We start from the raw sequence: 27271 nt of genomic DNA, 5'->3' as shown, positions 1-27271 counted from the left end.
TTTTCCATAGATGTCTTTGTATACAAATAGATTTCTCATTTAAAATCAGAGGAGTCGCCCCCTGTGGGCCATTAGAGAGATTGCAGTTTTAAGACACTTCTGACTAGGCTTCACTTTTCAGACTCTGAATCTAAGTCCATTTTTATATACAGTGTGTGGTTTATGTGTGGTACCCTTTACAGCTTCCGTATGTGGAGGATGCCACCTTTTTAGCCATGCTGTTCTATCACAGATATGACGCAGACAGAAAGTTGACTTTCTTTACTCTTTGATAGAAGAATAGCATTCTGTGATGCGGTCTTGGCTGACACCAATAACAACTGAGGGAATTATCTGACTTCTAAGCTTCTAAATGCTTTACTGTGTTCACCAGCTTTCTGTGACTTGGCCCGATTGCTCTCTGGTCCGGTGGTGAAGCCAGACAGTTGTTACAGCTTTGATTAGGATGAGAGATTATGTACATTAGCATAGCACAGACGCTGATGTCCTTTGGATTTCATTTGTGGCCAACTGCATGCTTAATTTTTGTCTCTCGCTGTTTTCATTGGATTGTGCAGACACAGCTGACATGTACAAGCACACCGTGAGGCAGTAGATATACAGGTTATTCTCTCGCAATTGTTTTTAAAGGTCATGAGAGAATTTTAATGGGTGGTTGCACTGATATGTCAGCCATGGAGCAACTACTTAGTGAAGAGACGGTTCGCTAAAATGACTTCAGCTAGAAAATAGTATTTACCTGTTGTACCTAAGTAGACTCCTAATGTCTAGCAACCCAAACCCCCTTGACTCCACCCCTGGTTGCCACTAAACAGCGAGATCTTTACAGGGATCTCTAAATATGAGGCAAACTGCAGATATGGTTTATTTTTATGTATATAAATCATGCACATTGCATTTAATACACTGCGATATATAAATATCAATTATGGACACTCTAATTAGCTGTAGATATGCATTATTTAAAGACAAAATCGTGGCATTAAATGATAAAAAAAATGACTGTGTTTAAAGGTCATGGGGGATTTTGATGAATTATTCAGCAGGAATCTCCTCTAATGGACGGAGAATAGAGTTTTCATTTCTCTTAATGCTTATCACAAATCTCCAAGGACATTTCAGGGGATGCATGACCAGAATGTATTTTTGTTTGCTGCTTCTCTGACAGTGCACAAGCCTCCTAATGCTTCCCTAGCAGATTAAAACAAGCCAACACTGACCCTCTGGCTATTCTGCAGCTGTCTCATCTCGTCCTTTAGTCTTTCGCACTCTGCCTTCAGCTCCTCCTCCCGCTGACACGCCCCCTGGGCTTCGTGCCGCGCCCCTTCTAGCTCGGCCTCCAGGCGCTGCAGCTTAAGGTCGGACAGGGCGTCAAGGCTACGGGAGCTCTGAAGGGTCAACGCCGGGCAGTCAAGCACTGGGAGAAAGGAGAAGAGGTAAAAGCGCTAAAAAACACAGTGCTTTGAGTGGTTTTCGCCTGACTAATGCAGCGTGCTGCTGTCCATGGCTGCTGTACAATCGATGAGTATGAAAGAGCAAAAGAGATGACTTCTTCCAAGGGCAGCATCGTTCAGTTTGTACCTGGGTGATGTGATCTGTGTGGGCATGCTAGTGATTCAGCGCCGCTCACACAGACTCAGTCCTTGAGCCAGAAGACAGTAACAGTACAGCAGTATCATCTTTTATCCCTGCTCCTCCTGCCTCCTCAACAGAGCGCTCGTATGTGCAGTAACAGGTTTTCCTCATTCATATGCAGCTATTAATCATCACTTCCTCACGTATAAATTAAGGGAAAAAAAACCCATTGTTTACACCGTTTTTTCCAAATATTCGTTAAGGTAATTTGAAGCCTATGCAAAGTAGTACCTCCTCCTCATGAAGGTATACTATCAGCAGAGGCATCTGTTGAGGTGGCAGTGACACATTTCTTCCATCTTTCAACCGCCCACATTGTTGGAGAGGGCAGAGTTTAGCTTCTACTCACTCTAGATCAGTTTAAGTCAACAGATCCTCCTCCATGCAGAAGTAGACTGCGTGTCCTATCCTGAATTCGATGCTACAGTCACATAATGTACTGACTCGCTGAGACAATTTAAATTTAAAATCTAAAATCCTACGTTTGTTCACAAACTTTTTAAGAAGCACAGTGGAGTGCTCTGCCATGTTTGCAGAGTCTATAGAAATGCATTGTAATAAGTCCTGTTGTCTCAAGGGTTTTCCAGCATTTCGTAATGCACACTAGTCACAAAACAGATCACTCAACAGTACAGATGGAAGCAACAGCTGAATAATACAGATAAATCCCCAAATTTACAGAGCAAGTCACTTTACTGCAAATGTTTCTGAAGCCAGAATGAGTGAATTTCAGTCACCAGCTCACGCATAGATTACAGGTCTCTTTTCTCTGTGACTGGGGAGTAGGAACAAAATGTCCAGGCTGAGTCTTTCTGACAGGCTGCGGTCTAACCTGACCTCAATTAAAATGCTTTTCAAACAGACTGTTGGATTTGATCAAAGACTCCATGAACAGGAAAATGCTGAGCAATATTATAGAGTGATAGCTGTTTTCTTGTTTTTTTGTTTGTGTAAATAAAATGCACAAAAAAACTCTTTTACACTTTAAATCAGTAAGAAGAGCCAAGGGTGTACTCTGCCTCCCCACTGATGGTAGCTGGGATAGGCTCAAGCCCCCCCGATAAGGATAAGTTGAAGAGAATAGATAGATTGATGGATGGGTGTATCAGGAAGAAGTCAGGCCACACTCCCTGTAAATCAGCTGATCCCTTTCTATGCATCCTACTGGCAAATTTTACATCACGTAGTCTGTTTAAGTTGCTTTAACCTTTAGCCTACAGTTGGGCTTATAGCGGTGGAGTTCCATTTCTATCTCAGCACCTACTGTGTCTCACTTAATCAGGGCCAGGGCCTGTTGTCACTGCCTCTTGCTCTACTCTGTTCTGTCCTGTCGTGACACTGCTCTCCCAATTACTGCAACAATATATCGTGACTAAAATCAGCAGTTGTTCTGAATGGCTACACTCAGTGGCGGGGCTATAAAAAGGAGTCCTTAAAGGTGACTTGAGCGATATAAATATTTCAGCACCTTTCTAGACGATAAGCTACACTTTGATTCAAATACAGATGCTATAAGTAAAAAGGCAAATCAACATTGCTTCTGTTTAAGAGAGTTGCTTTCATTTTTTATGATTTGCCTCAACAGGCTTCAACATTTGTACCAACTGAGGGTCAGCAATGAAGTTGGGTCAGCAGCACAGAAACTCCAGCTCCTCTCACCTCTGCACAGCAACCCAGACAAAAAACATTATGTGAGTTTGAATGCTGGAGTTACATAAATGATCAGGCACAAAGCATCCTAATCCAACTTCAGAAAGCTATGGGGGCATATTCTTTCCAGAGCTACTTAGCCATTCACTGAGCACTTTTGGAGAGAAATTAGTGCACTCCCTGCTTTATAAGCACGGTTTTTCACAAGCTTGCTGAATCATACCAGGATGGTTTTGTAATTGCCATAATTGGGTCCATAGGTCAGAGTTCATAAATGCATCGTGATTTCAGCCTTGGTTTGTGGTGTGAGTGGTTGAAACTGATCACCATATTGCCATTTCTCTCTATTGAAACATTTGATGCACACCAGTGCTCATATGGTTTATTCAAAATCAGATATAAAGATGCATAGTGAAGATATAGAGAGTAAGATTGCTGGATCACTTACTGTGTGCGTCTGGGCCAGCATGGAGCTGCAGATACTGCATGTCTTTGCTGTGCAGCTGCATGTTGAGTTTCTGCAGGGAGTTGTCCCTCTGCCTCAGAGCTGACTCCAGGCTCAGGATCCGCTCAACATGTTTCTCCACCAAACTGGTCTGTAATCAAACGCATATTCAAATCTTTCTTTAAAGTCACCGGGATTCAACTATTTACTTAGGTTAAAAATGTTACATAGTAAATATGGATAGAGAAAACACCATTTAAATTACACTTCCAGAGTACCTTTCAGAGCTGAGATTAAAGAAACATTTGCTTTTTTGGTAATCTTAGTTATCACTTGTTTGCATTTGTATCATTACCCAGTGATGTTTGCAGATAATTCCTCTGTTGTGTTGATGCCACAATTTTAGTTTTTGTTTCTTTTGACATCAACTAGTTGGTTAGAAATGGGGAAGCAGGGGTGGAGCTGAGCTAAGGGACTGTGTGAACTTAGGGAAGACTTCTTTGTTTGTTCATGTGTTTTAAAAGTGATTTGCATACTTCCTTGCAATGCACATGGGTGGTAAATAAAACAATATGTGTTTAGCATTGAGGCATCTTTAGAAATATAAAGAAGAATGACTCCTGCGGTGGATGTTGTCAGCACAGAGGCCTCAACTCGACACCAAAAACATCAAAATCCACAGAAGAACTCTGACACGTTCTTTAATATGCTTTAAAAAAAGCATCCCTAGATTCAAAACACGCCTTTGAAATTAACTTGTGAAAAAACTATTAATGGTATTATGCTTCTGAATCCTCACTTTACTTTCAGTTCTGTATATTATGTTAGTAAGTGAGTGAAAGGATGGAAGATAAAGGTCAATGAGGCCCAACAGGTAGACGGAGCTGAATTAACAGCGAGCTGCAGCTTCAGGTGACATTGACAGTGTCTCAGCTGTTGGCAGGAAGCAGTTCCAACATCTTTGGTGCACTTTATCCCTTAATCACTGAGACCTCTGAAACTGCTGAGGCTTCTCTGTATGATGGACTTCACTATCATATGAGATGGTTTATTAGCATAGAGGGCATTTAGGGGAAGACCAGCCAGCCAATCTGTTCAGCTGGCAGCTTCGGGCGGATCTGGATCAACCTTGATTTGCTGTGTTTAAAAAATGAGATTATTTTCTTTGGGGAAACACTGAATAGAATCTTTTCAAATATGATTTTGTTTCAGCTTAACGCAGTTTTGTTTAGCGCTAGAGGAGAACTTTTGAAAAATGACTTTTTCACACCAAGGACAAATCACTCACTATAATAATTCATAAACATGTCTGAGGACAGTTACGTATTAAAGTAAAGTGAGCTTTTGGATTTTGCTTTTGGTGATGGCTATTAGTTTAAATAGATGTCTTCATTTAAGATGAGTGCAAACACTAAAGTTTTATTTTTGTAACTACATGTGTTCCACATTCAGTCATATATTCATGTCCGGTTTGGGGTGTTTGCAACATCTTTGGATCTTACCTTTATTTTGTAGATGCACTTTTTTATATTTCCTTGTGTTTAATCTTTTTCCAAATTTCCTTGCAAGTCTTTGTTCTTGTATTTTTTTGTTTTATTTTGGTCATCACTCTGAGCTTGTTTTACTTCCTGTCACTTTTTTTGTCCCACTGATTAGATTCACCTGCCTCCTTATTTTATTCCTTGTTTATTCGGAATCCTATCTTCCCATTTTTCTGTTGTCGGTCTGTCTGCTCTCCTATTCCTATTCGGATTCTGTCTGCAAGGTACATTTTTAGTAGCAGTAGGTTTCTGCTTCTCATCTGTCGTCCAGGGTGCATTATCCAATCAGCTCTGAACGGCTTTGGTTGCATCCAGGTAAGAGCCGATTAGGAATCGCACTTACTGAAGTGTAATCTAATCTCAAAACCACCGGGAAATGTTAGGCAACAATTTCGCTTTTTTATTAACTCATTAAAATTTATATCCATTCATAAACAATGACCTCAAATGGAACTGGGCTGGGATAGATGTGGACAAGACCCAACCAGACAAAGGGTTTCCAGACATTCCTCCTTCCTGTCGTCATCTTCACCAGCAGATCTTAATGTTTTTCAATGACTCTGCTTCTGCTTTAAGTTTAAATCTCAACCTCATCTGTTCTGTTGGATCATCTTTTGTCGGGACTGATGCTGATTAACTGTTAGCTGATTAACATCCTAATCATTGCATTTCACACACGGATGATCATTCTTTAAAAGCTTAGAAGTATGGTATATGATGTAGTAGAGCATAATCAATGCAGGACTCCAGAATCTGAGACATCTGCAGTTTTAAAATAAAAGCTTTCATAAAAACAATGAAACTACACACACAAGTCAGCGCCACCATCCACACACTTTACTCAATTTTGCAATTTGTCTGTTGTCTTAGTGATGTCAACCATGAAGAGTTTTACTTTTTAAATTTGGTCCCGATTACCAGAACGTGAAGCTGCGAAACTTAATGAGCCATATGTCTCGCAAAGAAAGCTACTGCAAAATAATGAACTGAATAATGCCTCTGACCATCTTGTCGAGATCCCTCTGGAGGTTGTTCTTCTCCATGTGAATCTTCTCGTAAGCCTTGATCACATCCTCCAGCTGTTCCTCTCGCTCCTTTCTCTTCTGGAGCTGAAGCGAGATACAGAAAAGGAGAAAGAAATGTAAAAAGGAAAAGGGTTACTTTTTTCCCTTCATTCCAACTTTTAAAACTTCTTCACAAAGAACAAACAAAACGGGGGTACAGCTTTCATTTTGAGAGGCGTCAAATGCGTTGGTTGAGAAACTGTTGTGTAACCAAGCAAATTTGGGGCACAGAAATCCTGAAAGCTCAGCGTTTGCCTCATCTCCAAAACAAGGATGTTCAAGTGTGTTAAAAAGAAGGATTTCTTGACATGTCGCTGATCTAATCTTCTTACAGTGTGGCATAATACGAGGGGTGAATGCCACTGGATGCCATAAAGACAGACAGCTCTGAGGGCAGTGACATGCACCAAATTGAGAGAAATGAGTTCATTTTCAAAGCAGATGAAGGCACAGAAGTGAGCCTTTTATTGAAGAATATGGAAAAATATGGTCACTTTGGACTACGCAGAAAATGAGAGCGGGAGCAGCAGCAAGGGAGTGAGATAAACAGAGGACAAAGGTATATCACTGCTGTGTGGTGGAGCACTGAAGCCTATTCAGTGTGTCTATGGTAACATATGCCTGGGGGGAAAAAAACTGGCACCAAGGCGTGTGCGGCTTGTCTTTTTTTTTTTTTTTTTTTTTTTTTTGCCTGTCCCGTTTGGCTCTTTTGCCATCAGAATTGTTGTCTAAAGGCAAAGAAAGATGCCCAACGGATTTACTTTACCAAATTGACCATCCCAGCCTTGCCATAATGGTCCATTTGATTCACCTTTTATTGTTTATTTTATTTTCACTTACTGAACATGGGACAGACTTGACTGGGGGAAAGAAGGGGAGAAAGAAAGAGGGAAAGAGAAACAGCTGAGAAGAGGGACGGGGGAGAAGGGCAAAAAACAAAAACCAACAGAATGAGCAGAAAAAGAAAAAAAAGAAGAAAAAAAGAAAAAAAAATGCATATATCAATCACCTGGGTCACCTGCTGAGAAAGAAAAAAGAAAACAAGCAGAAGAGAACAAGAGTAATAGAATAAACAACATCACAATGATATATGGGAATATGACAGTAAATACTAAATATTAAACATTATTGTGCAGCACATAAGATCAACAGAACACAGTGTGCTTTGAGGTAGGAGCCAAAAAGGGTGTAGTTTGTGGGTGTGATCACCCGTGTGTACACCTGTGAGCATGGACGCGCTTGTTTTTTGTTTTTTAAAAGGTTCCTTCGGTCACGTGGTACGCCCGCCCAAGATGGCAGCTTAGGTTGGAGACGCGCACTCCTCTTCCCCCGAAACCTCGTTAAAAATAGGTCAGAGCCGGTTATTTGTCTTATTTGGGATCTGCCCTGGTAAATTCAGTGGAAGGAGTCAGAAGAATCATTACGTTTTACGCAACGATTCGATTATGCCGCGAGGAAAAACACACAACACTCAGGCTACTTCACTAACTACTATGGCGGAGACACCTGATGGAGTCGATGCCAGGTGTCCTTCCCAAGATGGTGTGGCGGCCGAGCTGACTTCTATAAGATCTCTGCTTGAGCAGGTAGCACAAGACATGACGGCGGTGAAAGGTGGTATCGAGTCTCTCAAGGAAGCTGTGAACAGTTTGGGTGTGAGAGTGGATGAAACAGAGACAAGAATTTCTCGATTGGAGGACGAAGAGGCTAAAGCCAGCTCAATATGTAAGATCTTGAAGATACAGAACCAGCGGCTGCAGGAAAAAGTAACGGCGCTTGAGGGTTCCTCACGGCGCCAGAATATTAGAATATCGGGTATTAGAGAAGGATCCGAAGGCAGTAATATTGAGGATTACGTGAAGAATCTGCTGTCTGAGGCTCTGGACATTGAGATGGGAGATTACTACGAAATAGATAGAATCCATCGAGTGGGGCCAGCTTTTCCGAAGCCCACGGCGGACTCCAGACCGAGACACATTATTGTTCGCTTCCTACGGGATAAAGCCAAGATGTCCGTGCTGGCGGCTGCCAGAAAAAAGGGGCAGATCGTTTGGAAAGGCATGAGAGTTCTTTTTTTCCAGGATTACGCTCAGGAGGTACAAGAAAAACGCAGGAAGTTTGATGAGGTGCGCCGCTTGTTGCAACAGTACAAGATTGGCTATTCTCTTCGTTTTCCGGCTGTTATGATTTTTTCAGTGGATAACCAGTATCATCAGTTTTCCAACCCAGCTGAGGCTAAGCAATTTCTAAGCGGCCTGGATTTGGTTAACATTCCGGGTGATGTAGATTAAGAGGATTTGATAAGCTATGGGTTGGTTTACTTCTGAGGGGGGGGGGAGACGTAAGGAGGGACACCATCTGGGAATTTTTTTTGAGTGCCACGGACCTGCGATTTTTTTTTTATGTTTTCATGTTCTTTTGTTTTTTTTGTTTGTGTTTTTTTTTTTTTTTTTTTTTTTTTTTTTTTTTTTTTTTTCTTTTCTCGTGTTTGGTTTTGTTGTTGGTTTTGATGGTATGGTACCAACTGTCCCGTATAGACCTAATTTTTGGATCATTGAGTTGTCTCATGTTACTGGCTCTAAGAGTTGTTATATGGGTAAATGGGATATTCCTCTGGATAAATTTGTATAATAATTCGGCTCACATGGTGTGATGGAGTTATGTAAAATTGTGTCGTGGAATATAGCGGGTTGTCATAATGTTATTAAAAGGAAGAAAATCCTCACATATCTGAAACAGAAAAAGACTGATATAGCCCTGATTCAGGAGACCCATCTTGATGAGGCCGAATCATTAAAGCTTAAAAGAGACTGGGTGGCGCAAGTTTATTTTAGTGCATTTTCGGCTAGAAAAAGAGGGGTGGTCATATTGATTAGAAGAAACTTGGATTTTCAGGTCTTTAAGCATTATACAGATCAGGAGGGTAGATGGGTGGTTTTGGATGCATGTTTACAGGGGCGGAAAATGACATTGGTCAATATATATGCTCCTAATTCTCCTCAGCCACAATTTTTTCATGAAGTCTGTAACATGGTGCGGACTATAGGTAACACACACATTGTAATTGGGGGAGATTTTAACCGGGTCAGGGATGTCTTATTGGATAAATCTTCTTGTACTGGACTAAGCAAGGACCCAACAAATGCTGCGGTGGACGTGATGTCAGAGGAACTGAGTCTAGTAGATATATGGAGACTTCTTCATCCTCAAGAAAGAGACTATACCTTTTTTTCGCATCCTCACTCAACCTACTCCAGGATAGATTACTTTTTGGTGTCCCGTTCTTTGGCAAGTCAAACTATTGGGTCCTCTATTGGTAACATTGCTATATCGGATCATGCTCCCATTGACCTTGTTCTTACTGACACTGATAATATTAAACCGTCACCTAGGTGGCGCTTGAATAACTCAATATTGAAGAATAAGGGTCATTGCGAATGTATAAGGGAAATGATAAAGGAGTTTTGGTTGTACAATGAGGGCTCTATTGACGACGTTGGAATGACCTGGGATGCTTTTAAGGCCTATTTAAGGGGGCGCCTTATTCAATATTGCTCCTTGATTAAAAAAGCTGAGAGGGATAAGCTGATGAAGTTGGAACAGGATATCAAGGAGCTTGAAAAACAACATATGTTGCTCCCAGAGAGGGACTTATGGAACAAATTAATTAAATTTAAATTTGAGATGAATAGCATATTGGAGAAAAAAGTGGAATATGCAATGTTTTGTCTAAATCAGAAGTACTTTGAACAAGGGGAGAGAACAGGTAAAATGTTGGCACACAGGGTTAAGCAGATAAAATCTAGTAACCTTATACCATCTATTTTTGATCCTAGTAATAATAATAAGTTGACTACTAGTAAAAAAGAAATAAATGATATTTTTACTAAATATTATCAGGAGCTGTACACTTCTAATGGACTGGTGGAGGAACGAGGCTGTCAGATTTCTTCTCTTCTATTAAAATTCCCAGCCTGTCGGAAGATCAAAGAAGTATATTAGAAGGTAAGATTACATTAATTGAAGTTAAGCAGGCAATCGGCAGCCTTAGAGTGGGTAAATCTCCAGGTAATGATGGATTTCCATCAGATTTTTATAAGGTGTTTGTGGACGAACTAGCTCCAAGACTACTGTCGGTATATCAAGATGCGTTTCAAAGAGGGAGACTACCGTTTAGTATGCGATCGGCAGTGATCACGTTATTACATAAAAAAGGGAAAGACCCACAGCATTGTGGGAATTATCGCCCAATTTCATTAATTAATGTGGATGAAAAAATTATTTCTAAGATATTAGCTTTTAGGCTTGAAAAAGTTCTTCCGTATTTGGTGCATAGGGATCAGGTCGGTTTTGTGAAAAATAGAAGCTCTGCGGATAATCTACGTAGGTTATTGCATATACTCTGGAAGAGCAGGACTAAGCTAGACCCTGTCGTTGCCTTCTCTTTGGACGCAGAGAAAGCTTTTGATAAAGTTGAGTATCCTTTTCTGTTTCATACCTTGAAGAGATTTGGTTTCGGTCCCTTTTTTAGGCAGTATACACAGATCCAATGGCTACAGTTATTACCAATGGGATAATGTCACCCTCATTTTCGTTAAGTCGGGGTACTAGACAAGGTTCACCCTTATCACCTCTCATTTTTGCTCTGTTTTTGGAGCCTTTAGCCATAGCTTTACGTGAATGTAAGAAAATTAGAGGGGTGGATTTGGGTCAAGAAGAACATAAAACTTTTTTGTATGCAGATGATATTTTACTGATTTCAACTAACCCAGAACAGGCCGTTCCTGCAATTTCCTCAATTATTGATTCTTTCTCTGTAATCTCTGGATACACTATAAATTGGTCTAAGTCTGAAGCTATGCCTATTTCTAAATTGTGTCCGCCTGTTATGAGGAGTTCATGGCATTTTAAGTGGAAGCCCGAGGGTCTGACTTATTTGGGGATTAAATTGACCCCTGGTTTAGACAACATAATGAAAGTAAATATTTCCCCAGTGATTCAAAACATCCGTTCGCTGTTGTAGAATTGGGTTAAAATAAATCTGTCCCTTTTGGGCAGAATTAATTTGGTGAAGATGATTATTGCCCCTAAACTTCAGTACTTTCTTCACATGTTACCGATAGCAGTCCCACATAATTTGCTAAAGCTTTATAATACATGTGTAGAGGGTTTTGTGTGGGCAGGTAAAAAGCCATTGTTCAATCGGTCTAAATTATATGCTGCTAAAGAGAGTGGTGGGTTGGCATTGTCTAAGATGGTCTGGTATCATTATGCTTTCTCCCTCTCTCAGTTAGTTAAGATACATAATTCCTCTACTGATAAGCCATCATGGGTTGGGATTGAGGAAAGTCTTGTGGCCCCTTCGTCTTTAGAGGCCTTCCTTACTCAGAAGGGTAGGCCAGTACCGTTTAAAGATCCAGTACTGTCTTTCATGCAAGAGACCTGGCTTAGAGCTCACCAATATACCAACAGCAGCCCTTATCTCACCGCTAGAGCCTCTATTTGGTATAATAAGAAAGTATTAATAGGGAAGAAACCGGTCTGGTGGGAGGCCTGGGCTAGGACAGGTATTAATCAGATGGGGGACCTATTTGGGCAGACTGGCATGAAATCGTTTGCAGAAATCAGACGAGAATTCAATTTGGATCCAAGGGAAATTTGGAGGTTTTTTCAAATAAGACATTGTATTAAAGCCATTTTGAAAAATAATCTAGACCCTCCATCTAGTGTTCAGAAGATGTTTGCAACCCCTGACAATAACAGAATCAGGGCATCTAAATTTTATGGGAGCTTCAGAGAGGCACACGCTCCCAGTTTGGGGGGACTGAGGCGGTGTTGGGAGAAAGATCTGGGTATCCAGATCTCAGAGGACAGTTGGAAGATGCTGATCTCATCATGGTATGTTTGCTCACCTGAAACACAGTCTCAACTTATCCAGTACAAGTTGCTTCACAGAAACTATTGGACACCCAGTAAATTAGTCAGGTTGAAGCTCGCAGATAAGGACATTTGTTGGAAATGTCAGCAGGAAGTCGGGACTCTAGTTCATATGTTGTATACATGTCGGAAAAATGATTATTTGTGGGATGGGATCATCAACTTGGTGAATGATATTTTTAAACTTAATCTTTCTAAATCTCCAGCTATATGCGTCCTGGGTCTACTACCTGACGATAACATTCTCTCAAAAAAACAGAGATTGTGGATGCGTCTGGCTTTTATAACTGGTTGCAGGGTAATTCTTAGGCATTGGAAGTCATCCAGCCCCTGTTCTTTCAAGGAATGGACCGAACAAATGTCTAGGATGGCATCATATGAACGGGTTATGTATAGAATGAAGGGAAGAGAAGATATTTTTGAGCAGGTCTGGGGTCCCTTTTTGCGGTACATTGACAATGTCTCTTAGACATTATGATAAATGGTCTCTTAGAGGGATATTTCATGTGTCATTGGTATTTTGGTTGTTGTCTTTTTTTTTTTTTTTTTTTTTTTTTTTTTTTTGCACCAGGGGGTTTTACCCTTATTCGTTTTTGTTTTTGCTGATGTTTTCCAGGAGGCGGTGTATTATTTTGTTTCTCCTGGGTTTTATTTATTTTATTTATTTATTTATTTATGTAATTTTTTTTTTTTTTTTTTTTTTTTTTTTTTTTTTTTTTTTTGTTGTTAGTGTGTTGTTTGTTTGCTTGTCTTAGTTTGTTTGTTTGTTTAAAAATGGACAGAGAACTGACAGTATGATTATTGCAGTTGTATATTTATTTATTAATGTTTCTGTCCATCCAAAAATATTAATAAAAAAAAAAAAAAAAAAAAAAAAAAGGTTCCTTCATGTAATGATCTGCTAGAGGGTGTGGGGGGGCCACAGCCCCGTCCTCCAGGGCATGAAGCAGGTATGGAGGAGATCAAAACTCCAGACATCCAGAGGCCCCCAGAACACAAGAGACCAAGGAAGACCAACAGAGGGGCAGCCGCGCCACTGTCCCAGAAAGAGCTGAGGAGAGTCCCAGATGAGGGCTCACTCAGCAGCCGCGGAGCAGAAGCCAGGGGGAGTTGCAGTGACGCGCCTGTGAGCTCCGCCGGCAGCCACCCGTGCCTGAGTGACCGAGCCCCAGGCCGAGAGGCCGGGGGCACCCCACCTCCGAGTGCGGCTTGTCAACAGCATCGTGACGGAGGCGAGCAGAATTACTCCAGAGCTGGATTTCTGTCCTGAGAGGCCCACAAACGCACGGTTTCCTAAAATAAGGAGATATATTCATTATCACGTTTTACATTTGCACTTCAGTGTAGATACTGTGGGCGGGATTGTTTGTTTTCCATAGTTGGTATCCCTTCGTAATTAATAGTATAAAAGAATCAGTTAGCAGTTATTAGTAGTACTTAGCGCTAAAGGAAGAATACAATACTCTGAGAATCTCGATGAAAAGGTGGAAGATTGTTTTTTTCTTTGTTATGAATGTGGAGTCCTTAAATGGAATAAAAAACTGTATTACTGTACAGTAAAAGAAAAAAGAAAAAATCCATCCATAAACTCAAAAACGTTTTTGTCAGCTGTTTAATAAACGTGCTTTTTGTGGTGCTATGCGGTTCCGTGATATTTAAAAAAGAGAGAGTGAGCGCTACGGGCCAGAGGAAGATCATATATGTTAGTTTTTTTTAGGTGTGCTGTGGCTTTAAAGAGCAGAAGCCTTCTGTGGTTAGTTTGGTTTGTTCAGTAGCTGAAGGCAGTGCTATCACGAGAGAAAACGCTGAAAACTCTGGTTACCTGGAGAGCCGTACAGTTGCAGTTTAAAGGGACAGCATCCTTAAATCAAACATACTCACAAATATAAGTTATCTCTGCAGTCTGGTGGCAAAAAAACAACAATGTAGAAGCACCTTTAGCAGCTATAACTTAAAGTAATTATTTTCAGTATGACTTTGTTGGTCTCTCACATCACTGAGGCAGAGTTTCAGTCCACTCTCCTTCGCAGTGTTGCTTCAGGTTTGAAGGCATTTATTTTGCAGCTTTCTTAAAGTCCGGTGAGGTTGAGGTCTGAACTTTGACTGGGCCCCTGCAACACTTTCCCCTTTTTCAGTCTTTCTGCTGTGCTTGGGATCATTGTCCTGTTGCATGACTCGATTTGGAGGACAGAAGGCCTCACCTCTAACTCTAGAAAAAAACAAACCTAACTCCAAAGATTTGGGATGCTGTGTAAAACAACTAAAAACCTAATGCAATGATCTGCAAATCTCACCTATGTTATATTCACAATAGAATATGGAAAAAATGTTTAAAATGTCTAAACTGAAATGTACCACAAGAAAACTATCAGGTATTTTTGAAGTTCATGGGATGTGCATAATAAGATTCAGATTTTCTGGAGAAATATCTGTGCAGGCTGACATTCAGTATTGGATCCCTGTGATCTTTGGGCCCTCAGGCAGCATTGTATTAAAAACAGGCATGCTTCTGTCATGGAAATCACTGCACAGGCTAACTGTGCCATCCACTAATGCAGGTTAGCAACTGCAAGGTGCCCGGATCCTGCAAGAGAAGCCCAAATAATCATAGAAAATGGACACGCATTATGATTTGTTGTCTGCAAAACACATTAATACACTTCTTATAGTGGACGAAAGTGACATTTTATTAAAGTCCACTTAAACTAAGTTAACCCAGAGACTCGGGCCTGTGTCCCATATGAAACCAAAAATGGCAAAAGCATAAAATGTATATTTTCAGATATAGCTTTTCATTTTGCTTTGACACTAAAACTGCTTATTTATGTTTAGGAAGGGGTGAAAGTTCAAATAAAAATAGACTAAGTCAGAAACAAAAAATTAGGAACACCAACACAGAAATTACAGACCTTGTGATGAAAGTACAGTTATGTATATTTGGTTTCAGAGGTAAAGGACAAAAAATTCCTCACATCAAAGCAAAGGTGAAATAAAAAGAAAAGATTTTGTAGGAGTTTGAAAAAACCCCTGATGTGTCTCAGAGCGTGCGTATGAGGGTTCACTGAGGAAATAGCTGAAAAATATTATTATACGCAAAACGGGGGCAGAAAAAATGAAAAAAGCATAAGAAAGCATCATTATGTTCCCAAAGCGAGTGTTCACATGATTGTGTGATGATACATGAAACTGTAAATTTATAGGCTGTACAGTAATTCGATTTTCTCTACCTGCCTTTGATTATTGGAGGTCACCACTTCATTGAAAATATAAGGTTTGTGCCTGTCAGCATGCATAGGTGGTTGTGGTCAGGGTCTTGTACCAACAGAGCATGCTCCTGCAGCCATGAGCCTTTTAATCACTCTGACTGCATGGTATCAGCGCCCCATGACCTTGTATGTCCCACGCTAATCGTTTATGCTGCTCCCATAAACCATTTCCTTCCCTTTGTTCTGCTGTGTAGTTCTTTTTACCGCTGCTGCTACCAGTTTTACCACGGCCTTCCTGTGTCAGTCGTTTCTCAATTGTATTTCCCCACGCTCTTGTTCTCACAGACTTTGAAACAGGAGAGTTACAAGTGAGGAGAAACAAGTAGTCCGAGCACATTTCGGGCACAGCCATTCATCAAGGTTTTGGACAGCGGGAGCACATAAAGTCCACAATTAGTGCTTGTGTGCAGCATGCACACATTATGCGTGCACTAATTTAAAAATGTGTGATGCCTGTGTGTTTGTAAAAAGGCGCGCCTTCTTTAGCATTTGTTTTCTGAAGGTTTACACGATAAGCACATCTGTAGCCAGGTTTAGACCCGGTTATGCCGCGCCACCAAAATAGAGCACCAGCATAAAAATCCTGTGTCTTGTCTGTTCTCTTACCTCGTGGGTCAGGGCGTTGACTCTCTGCTGCAGGCTGCCGTTTTCTGAGTGCAGCATCGCCGTCTCTTTGCTCTCAAATGAGCAGTAGGAGTTAGTGTCCTCACCAAACTCATTGATCATGGGGAACTGCAGAGGAAAAGTAAACAAGACAAAAGTACATTGAGCTTGTTTATATTTTTTGTTTGCTTGGTTTTGATTTTTGTTTTTGCTGCTGTATTCTGCAATTTTTCATGAGTCCACACTGTGATCATTAATGATTCATCTTACATCAGCTGCAGCTTCTGTTTGGCCCAGATATCACTCATAGGATTGGGGAGTAGGGGGGTATTTTTCAGAGCTTTTAAACTAATTAATGAATTTCCATGTCAAGTTGTTCCAGTCATATTTCCTAATTTCGTCCCACACGGTGAAATCTGGGGAGGGCCTATTACTAAGCTTTGTCGGTCAGCCTATCCATCTCTAAGTTTGTCCATCTTCTCGTGTTTTGCGGCAAAACGTTGGAGAATGATGAAGCGCTTTTTAAAAATCACCCTTTCAAAAAATGTCATTTAAGATCCCTCAGATGAATGCAAACAGCAGCCGGTGCCTAAATCAGAAACACTGCAGTTCCTCAAATAGGCACTAGATGGTGACTCGGAAAGCAAGTCAGTCCCCATAGACTCCCAAGTTAAAGTGCCCAGCTTTATAACAACAACAAACAAGTTTACAGCCTAAAAACAAAGTTTTCATCTCTGTTGCTAACTTTCTTCTTGATAACAACTTCTGAGGATGTGAATTTATTTATAAATCCAATTATAATATAAATTCAACTTCCGTAAAAAGTTAAAGTTACACATCGTTAGAGTGGCAGCTTTGAAAAGCATGCCCTACTAGCTTTCTATTAGGCTTCACCTAACATGATTGAACAAACTGCAGGTCCAAGAAGGTTTTATTCCTGTTTTGAGGGCCTGTTGCTTATTAACCAGTCTCCCTGTCCTTACAGATGGCTGCCTGGTTCTGCCAGACGATTCTTCTTGTTAAAAAGGAGTTTTTCCTTCCCACAGTCGCCAAGTGCTTGCACATAGGGTATTGTCTGATTGTTGGGGTTTGATATCTCACCTTCAATGTCTTCAAATATCTCTAAAAACCTAAAAATGTAGTTAATTGAACACTTTGTTATGCATAAACTACAAATAATACATTGTTTTGTGTCAATTCCACATCCAGTAAACCTCTCGGGTATGAGGGAAAACCCACACACACCTCTGAGGTGGTCAGTTAACCACTGAAATTTGCCCCATTAGTGATGCAGGTGGCTTGTTAGTCTTTAGCCTGTGGCGTTAACACTGTGTGGACTACAATTGACAGTTTCTTTATCAGAGGTTTAATCATTTATGAGCAGGCTACAAGTGACTATTTATCTGTTTCTATCATTATAACAATACAGTAATTTAACAAATGGACACAGATTGACATCTACAAGGTAAAAAATGTATAAAAAATAAACAAAGACAGATTAATGACATCTGCTTCTTGGATAAAAGTAGGTTTTCACATTCTGTGTCTCATATGGTCACTTTTAGCTCCAAAAAAGTCTTTTTTTTTTTTTAAACTTAAAACCATCAATTTCCTATATTTTTATGTCTGTCAGAAAGATCAAAAGCCACCACGCTCAGTCTGTCCAAGTGCTCTCGTACTTAACCACTGTGAAGCCCACAATTTCCCACGCACTTCTACTAAAGAGCTATTTTAAAAAATGAGCGACAAACATCTAGTTTCATTTAAAAGAAAAGCACAATAATTATTTAAAACACCTGTTTATTGCAGGTTTTAGTAAGCATAATTCAAGCAGGAGTAAATTGCTAGTGATTGGCACTATTTTCACCGTTGCATTAATACACATTTGGTGCTATAATGAGTATTTCAACTCTCAGAATCGTGTATGCGAGACTGACTCGAAATAAACTGCAGAGTGTGCTCATGGTAATGAAGGAATATGTCACCCAGTGCAACAGCGAGGCTCACTGATGTGTTAGTAATAAATTCTGACAACAATGGAGCTCTTTAAGAACAGCAGAATCAGGCACAATACTTCTAGTTGGATCAGTGCTGATTTGTCTTTGGATGTGATTTGTTGACAATCTGAAAAACATAGAAATTGCTAGTTTTATTACTAAGACACAGGCAAGGAAATAATAAAGGATGGCAGAGAACCGGCATTTTAGCAAATACATCGCTTACATTTAAAATATGCTGGAATAATTTCATTATATGTAGCTGAATTTATGCCGGTGTGATTTATTACATCATCATCATAACTTTAGAAAAGGAGTTAATGGACTTTATTACATTTACTATTGTTTTCTAGTGTCGGCGGTCATGGTCCTGAACTCCTGTAGTTACCAGAATGCTTTGATAGAAACATACACGTTATATAACTGCGTGTGTCGTTCAACCTAAATGAACACATTTACATTTAAAGTGCCTACCATAGGCTCAGAGGGCTATTCATTTTCTGTGTGAAGTCATTGTTTTGCTGATGCAATGTCTGTTCGAGGAGCAAACAACCCTTTTCCATTTAGTGCAACACCTCTCTCTGCTCAGTTTAACAGTAAATGTTCCCAACGTGGGCAATCCCAGAGGGCATCAAGTATTCTCACGCCGCTGAGCATCAGGAACGCCGACAACAACCTTGATTTACCCATGAACAAAGCAACAAAAAAAAAACCACTTCCATTTGTATCACTGCAGCAGCTGTGCTGAGGAACCTTGAGCTACACTTAGGACTACTAAAATGTCTTCCATTTGTAACTGATAACAGCTGGATAACAGCTGGATCAGGTGTTAAACAGTATTCGTGCCATGGTTTTTGGTTTCCGCTCTGTTACTTCCTCCTTTCTTTAGTAATGCTTGGTTCTTGTTCATTCCAATTTTCTGCAACACCTGATACCAAACAGATAATCATATTCCCCAGTGTATACTTTGCTGCATGTGCAAACATACATAGAAATACAGCATATAAAGCAGAAAGCAGGCACACGATTGTCCCAAGCGGACCTATGTGGATAAAACATTAAATGCATTAATGTATTGTTTAGGAGTCAGATGCTCTTCAGATGGCACTGAATGGTGGATCTGAACTCAAAGTCTAATGGTACTTTATGACAGATCCTCCACCATGTTTCACAGATGGCTGTAGACTCTCACCTCTCTCCTGCCCTCCATACATATTGATGGAGTTTCAAAATTGGAGTCATCATGCTGTAAAACCAGGCATTTTAACACGGGAGTCTGTGGAAACTGACTTCCCTCAAGTGTCCATTATAAGAATTTTTGGCACTTCCACATTAGCTTCACTTGTCTGCTCCGGAGGGGGATGCTTAAATATTCAAAGCTGAAAAAAGGCACATGTTCTATTTACATAGGCACAGGTGTGACAGCTTCTACTCCAAACAGCAAACATCTGCACCTGCTCTTCCAAAATCAACATCTGTCTCTCTGGGAGAGGGCCCTGAACAAACCACAGTTTGAGAGTAAGTCAACAGCAATGTGGCGGCCTGAAGCCTCGAACAACAGCTGCTCACTAGAATGATGCAGGACTTCGGTCTTACTTCTCCATACCTGCCACCCCTCTCATGCATTTCCAGCACATGTTTTATCTCTTGCAAACAATAAATCATAGAAAAGCCAACAAAATTCATTCAGAATCTCACCCTGACTCTTCAACCTGGTATCACGGCAAAATGTGTAATATACACACAATCAGAAGTAATCGTGGGAAACAGACATTATTACCACATTTACATGTAAATACATATTAACCGCCTAGCTTAATTGTTTCTGGTAACTTAGGACCCGGGAATGCACTTTTTTGCTCACTACCGCCTTCTTGGCTTTAAATGTATTATCTCCCCCTTCTGGAAATGCAACATCTGCACGTGTGCCCATTTTACGGGCACGGTTAACCGGCATGTCTGTTGCACCCTTTGTCGTGATATGGGGTTGGAGTCGTTCTGGTTGACTGTTTCTTTCACAAACAGTCAACTCAAACATAGCTGAAGCTTAAAATTCTCCCCAGTAGCTCGTAATACTGCAACAGCTTGCATCTTTTTGGAACTGTCTTCATTATCACAGCAGCCTCTTTCACAATTTTTTAGTCATTTAAAACATTTTGTTCTCTGTTCACATGCAGCAGAACAAGAGCTACACTGTTAATGATGCTCTCCAATACTGTAAGCAGTACAGCTTATTAAAAGTCCTTGTGTACCTGAAGGAGAATTAGGCAGTGAAGGCTGAGGGAAATTCAGATACATCACTACTTCATAGCCATATTATTTCTAGAATAAGTAGACCACAGACTAATGATGATCACAATGTAGGAGTGATTTTTCTCCAATCCTTCTGTGTTCTTAATTTGAACCATTTAGCTCTCCCTTGCTCCGTACATCATTATCTCCCTTCACTCCTTCATTTCTCACCCTCTCTCCGTGTTTATCAACGCATGATTCCGCCCATGTTGCTCCTTCTTTCCACTTCTTTTCCCATTTTTCCTCATTTTCTGTCCTCCCACGCTATTTCTTTACGCTCATTTGCCTTCCCTTTCCCCGTTAAATCAACGTGCTGGTCCAACCACTGCTGCGAGGTGGATTTCTGCCTCACCAGCTTTCTCACCCAACCAAGAACTGCTTTGATATCCACCGACAAAGTTGCAGGTCCAGCTGTGCAGAAATATTTACTGTCGCTGACGTTATCTTTGGAAACTAAGACGTTTTTGCTTGAACTCTTTGTCACAACCCTTCTGCTGAATCCCAGTAGATTTCAGTGCTAATAGTGTACATTCATGCACTTAATCAACCCAGTTTTGTCAGTGACAGCGAGCACTTAAACTGAGGCATGGGATATGTTTTATATGCAAACCTGTAAAGCCATACGTTAGTGATGTTATTCAACGAAGCCTTGCAGCACACACTATTTGCGTCACGTTGACACGGGGAATTTACATGCCTTTACTTGGTGGCACAGAAAATGCATGAATAAATATGCATAAATATGCTTTTATTCTCGGTTCAGATTTACTGCAAAGTGTGTTTTATGCAACTCATCGAACAGAACACAGATACGAGAATCAATTCGATTACTGTAACCTATCAAAGAAAACTCAGTCAATAAAAATAAATGTGTGATTTCCACATCTCTTTCTTGCTTGTGAAGTTTAAACATATCAAATTTAACAACTCTAATGCAAGCTGTCACCTTAGAAGTAAATGCCAGCACCGAGAGCGTATTGAGTGGGGAATTAAAAATATAAACTTAAAAATACACAAAATTGACTGTTTTCTGCCAGCATTGCTTTCATGCCTTATTTGTAGCCATAGTTTCCTTTTAGCTCCCGATGAAATGCTCCTCTGACTGACATCCATTTTGTATGCAAAAAGTGAAATGATGTATGAAACACAGCCTGAAGCAGAAAGCCTGAGTTAATAAAGACACCACTGGAAGCGTGAACGTGCAGCTGAACATTTGCACCTAAAAAAGTATCCGAGTATGCATATGAGTTTAATATCTCACTAAGTTTGTTGAGATGTGAGACAAACTCCTGAGGTCTTCAGCTCGTCTGGTCTCCTGTGATTTTTTTGACACCTCTGCTAGTTGAGTAACTTGAGTGGATTTAGTTCGGGATTACGTAAAAGTTGCACAAAACTGCTTCATTCTTGGCTTTAAGCCTTTAACTTTTGGATTTAAGTTGAATCTCGATCCAAAAACCTTCGGAAGGACTCCTTACAAATAAAAGAAAAAGCAAAATACATATCAAACTGACATTATGTTGATGTCCTCAAGAAATGATCACAGATCGATATAACCTTCTAGGGTCAGTGCATACAGACAAATATTTGGAATTAATTTCAGGCTCTGATACATGTTTACAAATGTCATTTAGTATCATTTAAAGGAAAAAAATTTTGGCTTCTGTGCCATATATCACAGAATAATTCCCTCCTTTCAGGTTAATGTTCATTCTCCAGCTAGCCAAGGATCAAAGCCGACCAATCACAGAGCATGAAAGCTCCCTCTTTCATCTTTTTTGTGCACAATCTCACTACTTCAATAAAATGGAAGGTGAGTGGACAGCAGTCTCCCCTTTTGAGCAACTTTCAGTAAATAAAATAAAAAAAAACACATTAGCCTCATCCTCTCCAGTACTGCAGTTTTTCTGTCTGATACCAACAAGGTCAAAAACAACTGTGCGAGTCTGAGTTTGCTGTAATGTTTGACATTAGGAGTGAAAAACTCTTCACCTTGATCTCATAGATCTTCAGCTTCCTCTTGATACTGGTGTTCTCCCGCTCCAGGCAGGCCAGCCTGGTCTTGATGTCCTGATAGGCGGTGATAAGGGCGAAGTGGGAGGTTGAGTAGACTTCATCATGGGGCAGCGGCGAAGACCGCCACGCGACGCTGCCACAGCCATCCTCCTTCAGGCCTCCTGCGTCGCCGCCTCCACCGAGCAGCCCCAGCTCCCCTCCGCCTCCAAACAGAGATTGCATCACTCAGAGCTTCAAGCTGAGGGCACACAGAGACAGATATTTGCTTATTAATTATTAAACTGCCAGATTGTTTCCATTCAATTAAATGCACCATCCAAAAATAAAGTAATTAAAAAAGAAACATTTCATAACTCTGGCTGGGGTCGCCTCTCGGTGCTACAGCAGCAATCCAAAAAACATCAAGCACTCAGCTACTCGCAACAAACAAAAAAGAACAAAGCAGTTTTCTATCGAGAGCAGTCGGACTGCTGGCACACACAATGTAAAATATTCAAAAGCACAGTGGGTACCGAGAGACACGGGAGGATGACTGAGGGGCACGTGAAATTTAGAGATGGCTTACTGTGTCTTAGGAGTTCAGATGTACTGTAGGTGCAATGATCCAGTTAGCCACAATATCACATCGGGTGTGCTTACGCATAAGCTGCCCCCCACAAAAGAAATGCCAGTACACACAGAGCTACCTGATTATTCACTGCCCCATTCTGACAGAAGGGAAGCAAACTCGAGAAGCAGCGTGACCGCATATCAGGTCAGTGCAGCGGACACAAAGAGATGCAAATTTGCTCTGGATAACAAGGTGAGGGAAAGACACAGAGATCTTAACGTGTTTTAGCTTGAACAAATCATTTGTCTGCAATCAGAAGGTTTTGAAGGTACAAAACAAAGAAACTGAGAGAAATGAAATAAAGAGAAAGCAAGCTGTAGACGGTTTTTAGATAAGTCAGAGCACAGCTTTAGATCATGAGTTCGAAAGATTTTTTTTTTCTTCTTCTGTAAAATCAAACATATTTCAGCATAAAAGCACCCTATTTGAATATGATTAGACTCCGTAGTGTTGCCAACAGATAAAGACCTCAAAACAATCCACTGCACTGGTTCCCAAATATTTCTGAACCGCTGAGCCCATCCATGTATGTGTTTTTAATGGCACTTAGCTTTCAGTGTTCACCCAGACTTTGGGTCTCTGGAGGGCTGAGATGGATCAGTGTTTCTTTGAGCCTGTTTAAAATCTTTCCATCACTTCCATTTAAAAATAACAGCTTACTTTTGTGCTTTTTTTTTTCCTTTTGTGTGCCTGCTTTGTTATTGCCTGCAGGATAACTACACAGTGTTTTAATATGACTTCTGCATTGTTTTTAATATTGTGACTTTGGGTCTTCGTTACTTATATTTTTCATTTAATATTCTGTATTATATAATGTAAGTCTATGAAGCAAACACTGCCCTTGTTCTTGTCTTTTATTTCCCTTTTTTTTTTCGCTGTGATTTTACAATATATGGCACTCAAGGTTCATCTCTGGATAAAACGCCGTGCTCCTCGTTGTCTCTTTTCACTTAGCTCTCCAGTCACAAAGAAGGGAAGGGTGGGACACATCAATCATCACATCCCACTCAACAAAAAACGTCTGAGAAGTTAATGCTGCCGCTCTCCCTGCACGGAATAACGTGTCAACATTTTAATTTATGAAGGGCATTTCTGTTGGGAACATTTAGATTGCTGTGGGTCTGGAGGTTAAGCAGCAGTCGGCTAGGGCCAGAAATTTGCAGTGAATTGCTTTTGCGGATATTCTTTAACAAAGCAAACAAACACCTGTGGTGATAAAATGTTTTCAGAAGACAGCCTGGTGTTTTCAGCCTATTCCGCCTCCCAAGTTCTCTGTATCTCCTGAGTTCAATTAGCCACTCACAGCAATATAAATACACTTTTCTGAAGTCGGATTTGTATCTTTTTCTCCAGGCTTAACCAGGATATGATGCTTACATGTACAAAACTGTGATTATTAGCAAAACAGTAAAGCACACGTAATCTCGTGAACCCTTTGGCCTTCATTACCTCAGCCTTTTGCATTTAATTTTTGGTGAGAAGTCCCTCACAGGTGCATGAGTAACCAGTGCATGTACTGTAGCTGATATGTTAATCAGAGTATGATTTGCATATGAGTTGGGTTTGCTGTCTTGTTCCATTTCACAGTACTTAAAAAAAAACATGAGCTCTGACAGCCTAGACTCCTTGAGTGGCATGATGAATGAGCTGAGTAGCTAGCTGACCACGCTGGCCTCCCTCCCCTGCCCCGAAGACTCCGGGCTGGGCTGTCAAAAGTGATAAATGGCGCCTGTGATGTCACTATCCTCTTTTAATTCCGCTACAAAGGGCACAAATGCACAAAAGTCATACTAGACGTAGCAACAGCGGTTTGATTTACTGGTACTAGAGGAGTTACACAACAGCTAGTTGATTTGATGTATACTGGAATGGATGCCTTCCTGACTCCCAGCATTGCCTTGTGAGTCAGCGATTGCCCACTGAGCTATTTTCATCTGCTCCCTTCCTCCACGGTGCTATTTTCCTTGTGTTTCAAGAGAGAGGGGAATAAAGCCTCAGCCAATCTACGGCTCTTTTCCTCGCTGGTCTAACGGGATGATCCAAAAGCACTCCCACGAGCACAGGCACGCACATACACACACACACACACACAAAAAAACACTGAGTAAAATGCACGCGTGGACAAAAATGTCTGTTTGATCAAGCAGTGCCCATCACCTGCCAACTGCCTGGACAGTAGTGTTTAAGCTGGGAAGATATTAAGGCTCCGTGATGTATACTGTGTTGACATCATGCTGTCAAGTCTGAGGCAGTTTACTCTGGCAAACACTGCGTCACTATAATATCATATCTTTGCACATGGTGTCTCATATAGCAGGAGGAAAGATAAACAGTTTGTACAAAAAAAGGGAGCAGAGGGAGAATAACACTGAATACCATTAAAATGGAAATATTGGTGAGACAGCGATTGGTTTCTTTTAACCGCGACAGAAATGTTTTTACAACTGCAAATCTGCAATAATCAGTGTTGTTGTTTTAGCAATAAAAATTCTAATGAAAAAATGTGACCTCTCATGTCACATTTCTTCATTAGATGATTTCATTAGATGATTCTTATATAGTGCGTTTTATCCAAAGAGACGGATATTTTTCTTAAAGGTTGGCACAGACAAAAACAGATCTAATTTAAGAGTGTACATATCATGTGTATTAAATGGACTCAGACATAACTTCAGGTGAGTACTACGTTTGCTATATGTTTATATTAAAGTAGGTAAGTCTTTGTTAACAGTCACGTTGTGTTGTTCGGTTTCTGTCACTGGTGTCCCAGACATGAGCGACAATGCCAGAACCTCTTGGCATCACTATTAAATGCACTAGATACTGTTAGGTGCCAAATGTGAGCATGCAGGTTTCATTTTGGAAAGGGGCACTTTTCAACCCAATCCTCTCTCTTCTCCTAAGCTCATACATGGAACGCTGGAGCCTAAGCACAATTTTCTGGCTAACAATCTTGTGGCTAACTCATGTGTTATTAGCTTCTGTTGGTGCTAAAATTCTGTTCACATGCACAGTGACAAAATCAGCTTGGTTTTGTAGTCTGAAGTATACTTCATTATGTGTTCTCCTTGGAAACTATTGTTGTCCCGATGCGCTCTGACATCCTAGTGCCACCTGAATCTGTTGTTAGGAATGTTATATTTATGTGTATTTTCTTCTTATTGTAGTCTGACTGCCAACAACTGAGCTATTTATGTCATAAATCTGATGCATATCTTTTGGATTACACTACAGCTTCTAAAGATGGACGTAACTTCTGGGTCTGAAAAATGAAGCAGAAGTGCCTTAAACCTCCAATTCTTTTAGTAGCCACCGGCTGGGATACCGTGGCTCCAAAAACAACTTGCAGTCCTTTAAAAATCATGACGAGTTTAAGGCCTTGGTCATTACACTTGTCCGTTATGTAAATTTTTGTCCGATTATCTAGGCCATGCCCATTGGTTGATGACTTGCTGATTGGCAAGCCATTAGCCAATGAGCGTGTAGTTTCATAGCCAGTTAAAATACAAAGATGGCAACGTTGAAATTGTTTGTCCCAAGGATTAGAAATGGGGCGTCACAAACCAATGGGCAATGTTACGGTAGCTACTTGTATACTGTCTATAGTTTAAAAAGATCTGTTAAAGAGTTAAATTAATTCTTGCTGTGTCCATAAGTATATATGAAATCACAAGTCGTTTTTATTTGCAGTACTGGACGGCAAGAAATGAGCACAAGATAGTCAATAACAGCGAAATCTGATGATCTATCAGGACAACACAACAGAGGTAAAGTTAACTAAGAATCAACACAGATCATCAGTTAGTCAAAAGAATTTTGTCACATTAACTTTCAAGGTAAAGAAAAACACTGAACAATGTCACGTCACATGTTCAGAGGTCATATTTCTGGCACAGGTGGAACCTCATTATGTCTCTCAACAACAACAAAAACGTAGTACTGGTAGGACGCTCTACTGCCCTCAAGTGACCCAAAAGAGTTAATACAACTTTAACCACAAAACTGTCCATGTTTGCTTTGGAAGGCTGGCCAAGGTTTTCTTTTCTCATTTAAACATGAGCTCTTGGATGCGATCCAAAGTACTCAGGTAGGATGCCGCTTCCATCCAAGCTCGTTCAGCTGCTGTGGCTATTAAACTCTCCATTAGCGCGGCTCGGTTAATTGTTCTCCATTTTCACACGTGGTCTTAAACTAATCCCCAGCAAGAACAACGTGTTA

General features: G+C 40.5%; 1 protein-coding gene across 2 annotated transcripts in view; it reads right to left on the bottom strand.

Annotated features, from left to right (window-relative positions):
• The window catches only part of tbkbp1 (TBK1 binding protein 1), a 38237-nt gene extending 15572 nt beyond the window's left edge, over window positions 1-22665 (bottom strand). The window contains exons 1-5 of one of the 2 annotated variants that reach the window (XM_085361026.1): window positions 22420-22665; window positions 16145-16270; window positions 6276-6380; window positions 3734-3881; window positions 1215-1417 (exon numbers count right to left, since the gene is read on the bottom strand). In XM_085361026.1, the coding sequence (XP_085217152.1) occupies window positions 1215-1417; window positions 3734-3881; window positions 6276-6380; window positions 16145-16270; window positions 22420-22665 (828 nt within the window). The remainder of the gene's footprint in view (window positions 1-1214; window positions 1418-3733; window positions 3882-6275; window positions 6381-16144; window positions 16271-22419) is intronic. The other variant, XM_085361027.1, reaches the window with a different exon arrangement.
• Between the last annotated feature and the right edge of the window lie 4606 nt (window positions 22666-27271).

The sequence above is a fragment of the Diplotaxodon limnothrissa genome, linkage group LG8 (genome assembly GCF_057381915.1).
Source record: "Diplotaxodon limnothrissa isolate DT_005_m linkage group LG8, D_limnothrissa_male_GT1.1, whole genome shotgun sequence".
Classification (NCBI taxonomy): domain Eukaryota; kingdom Metazoa; phylum Chordata; class Actinopteri; order Cichliformes; family Cichlidae; genus Diplotaxodon; species Diplotaxodon limnothrissa.
Note: the sequence above shows the minus strand (reverse complement) of the source record. Positions and strands in the feature narration are given on the sequence as shown.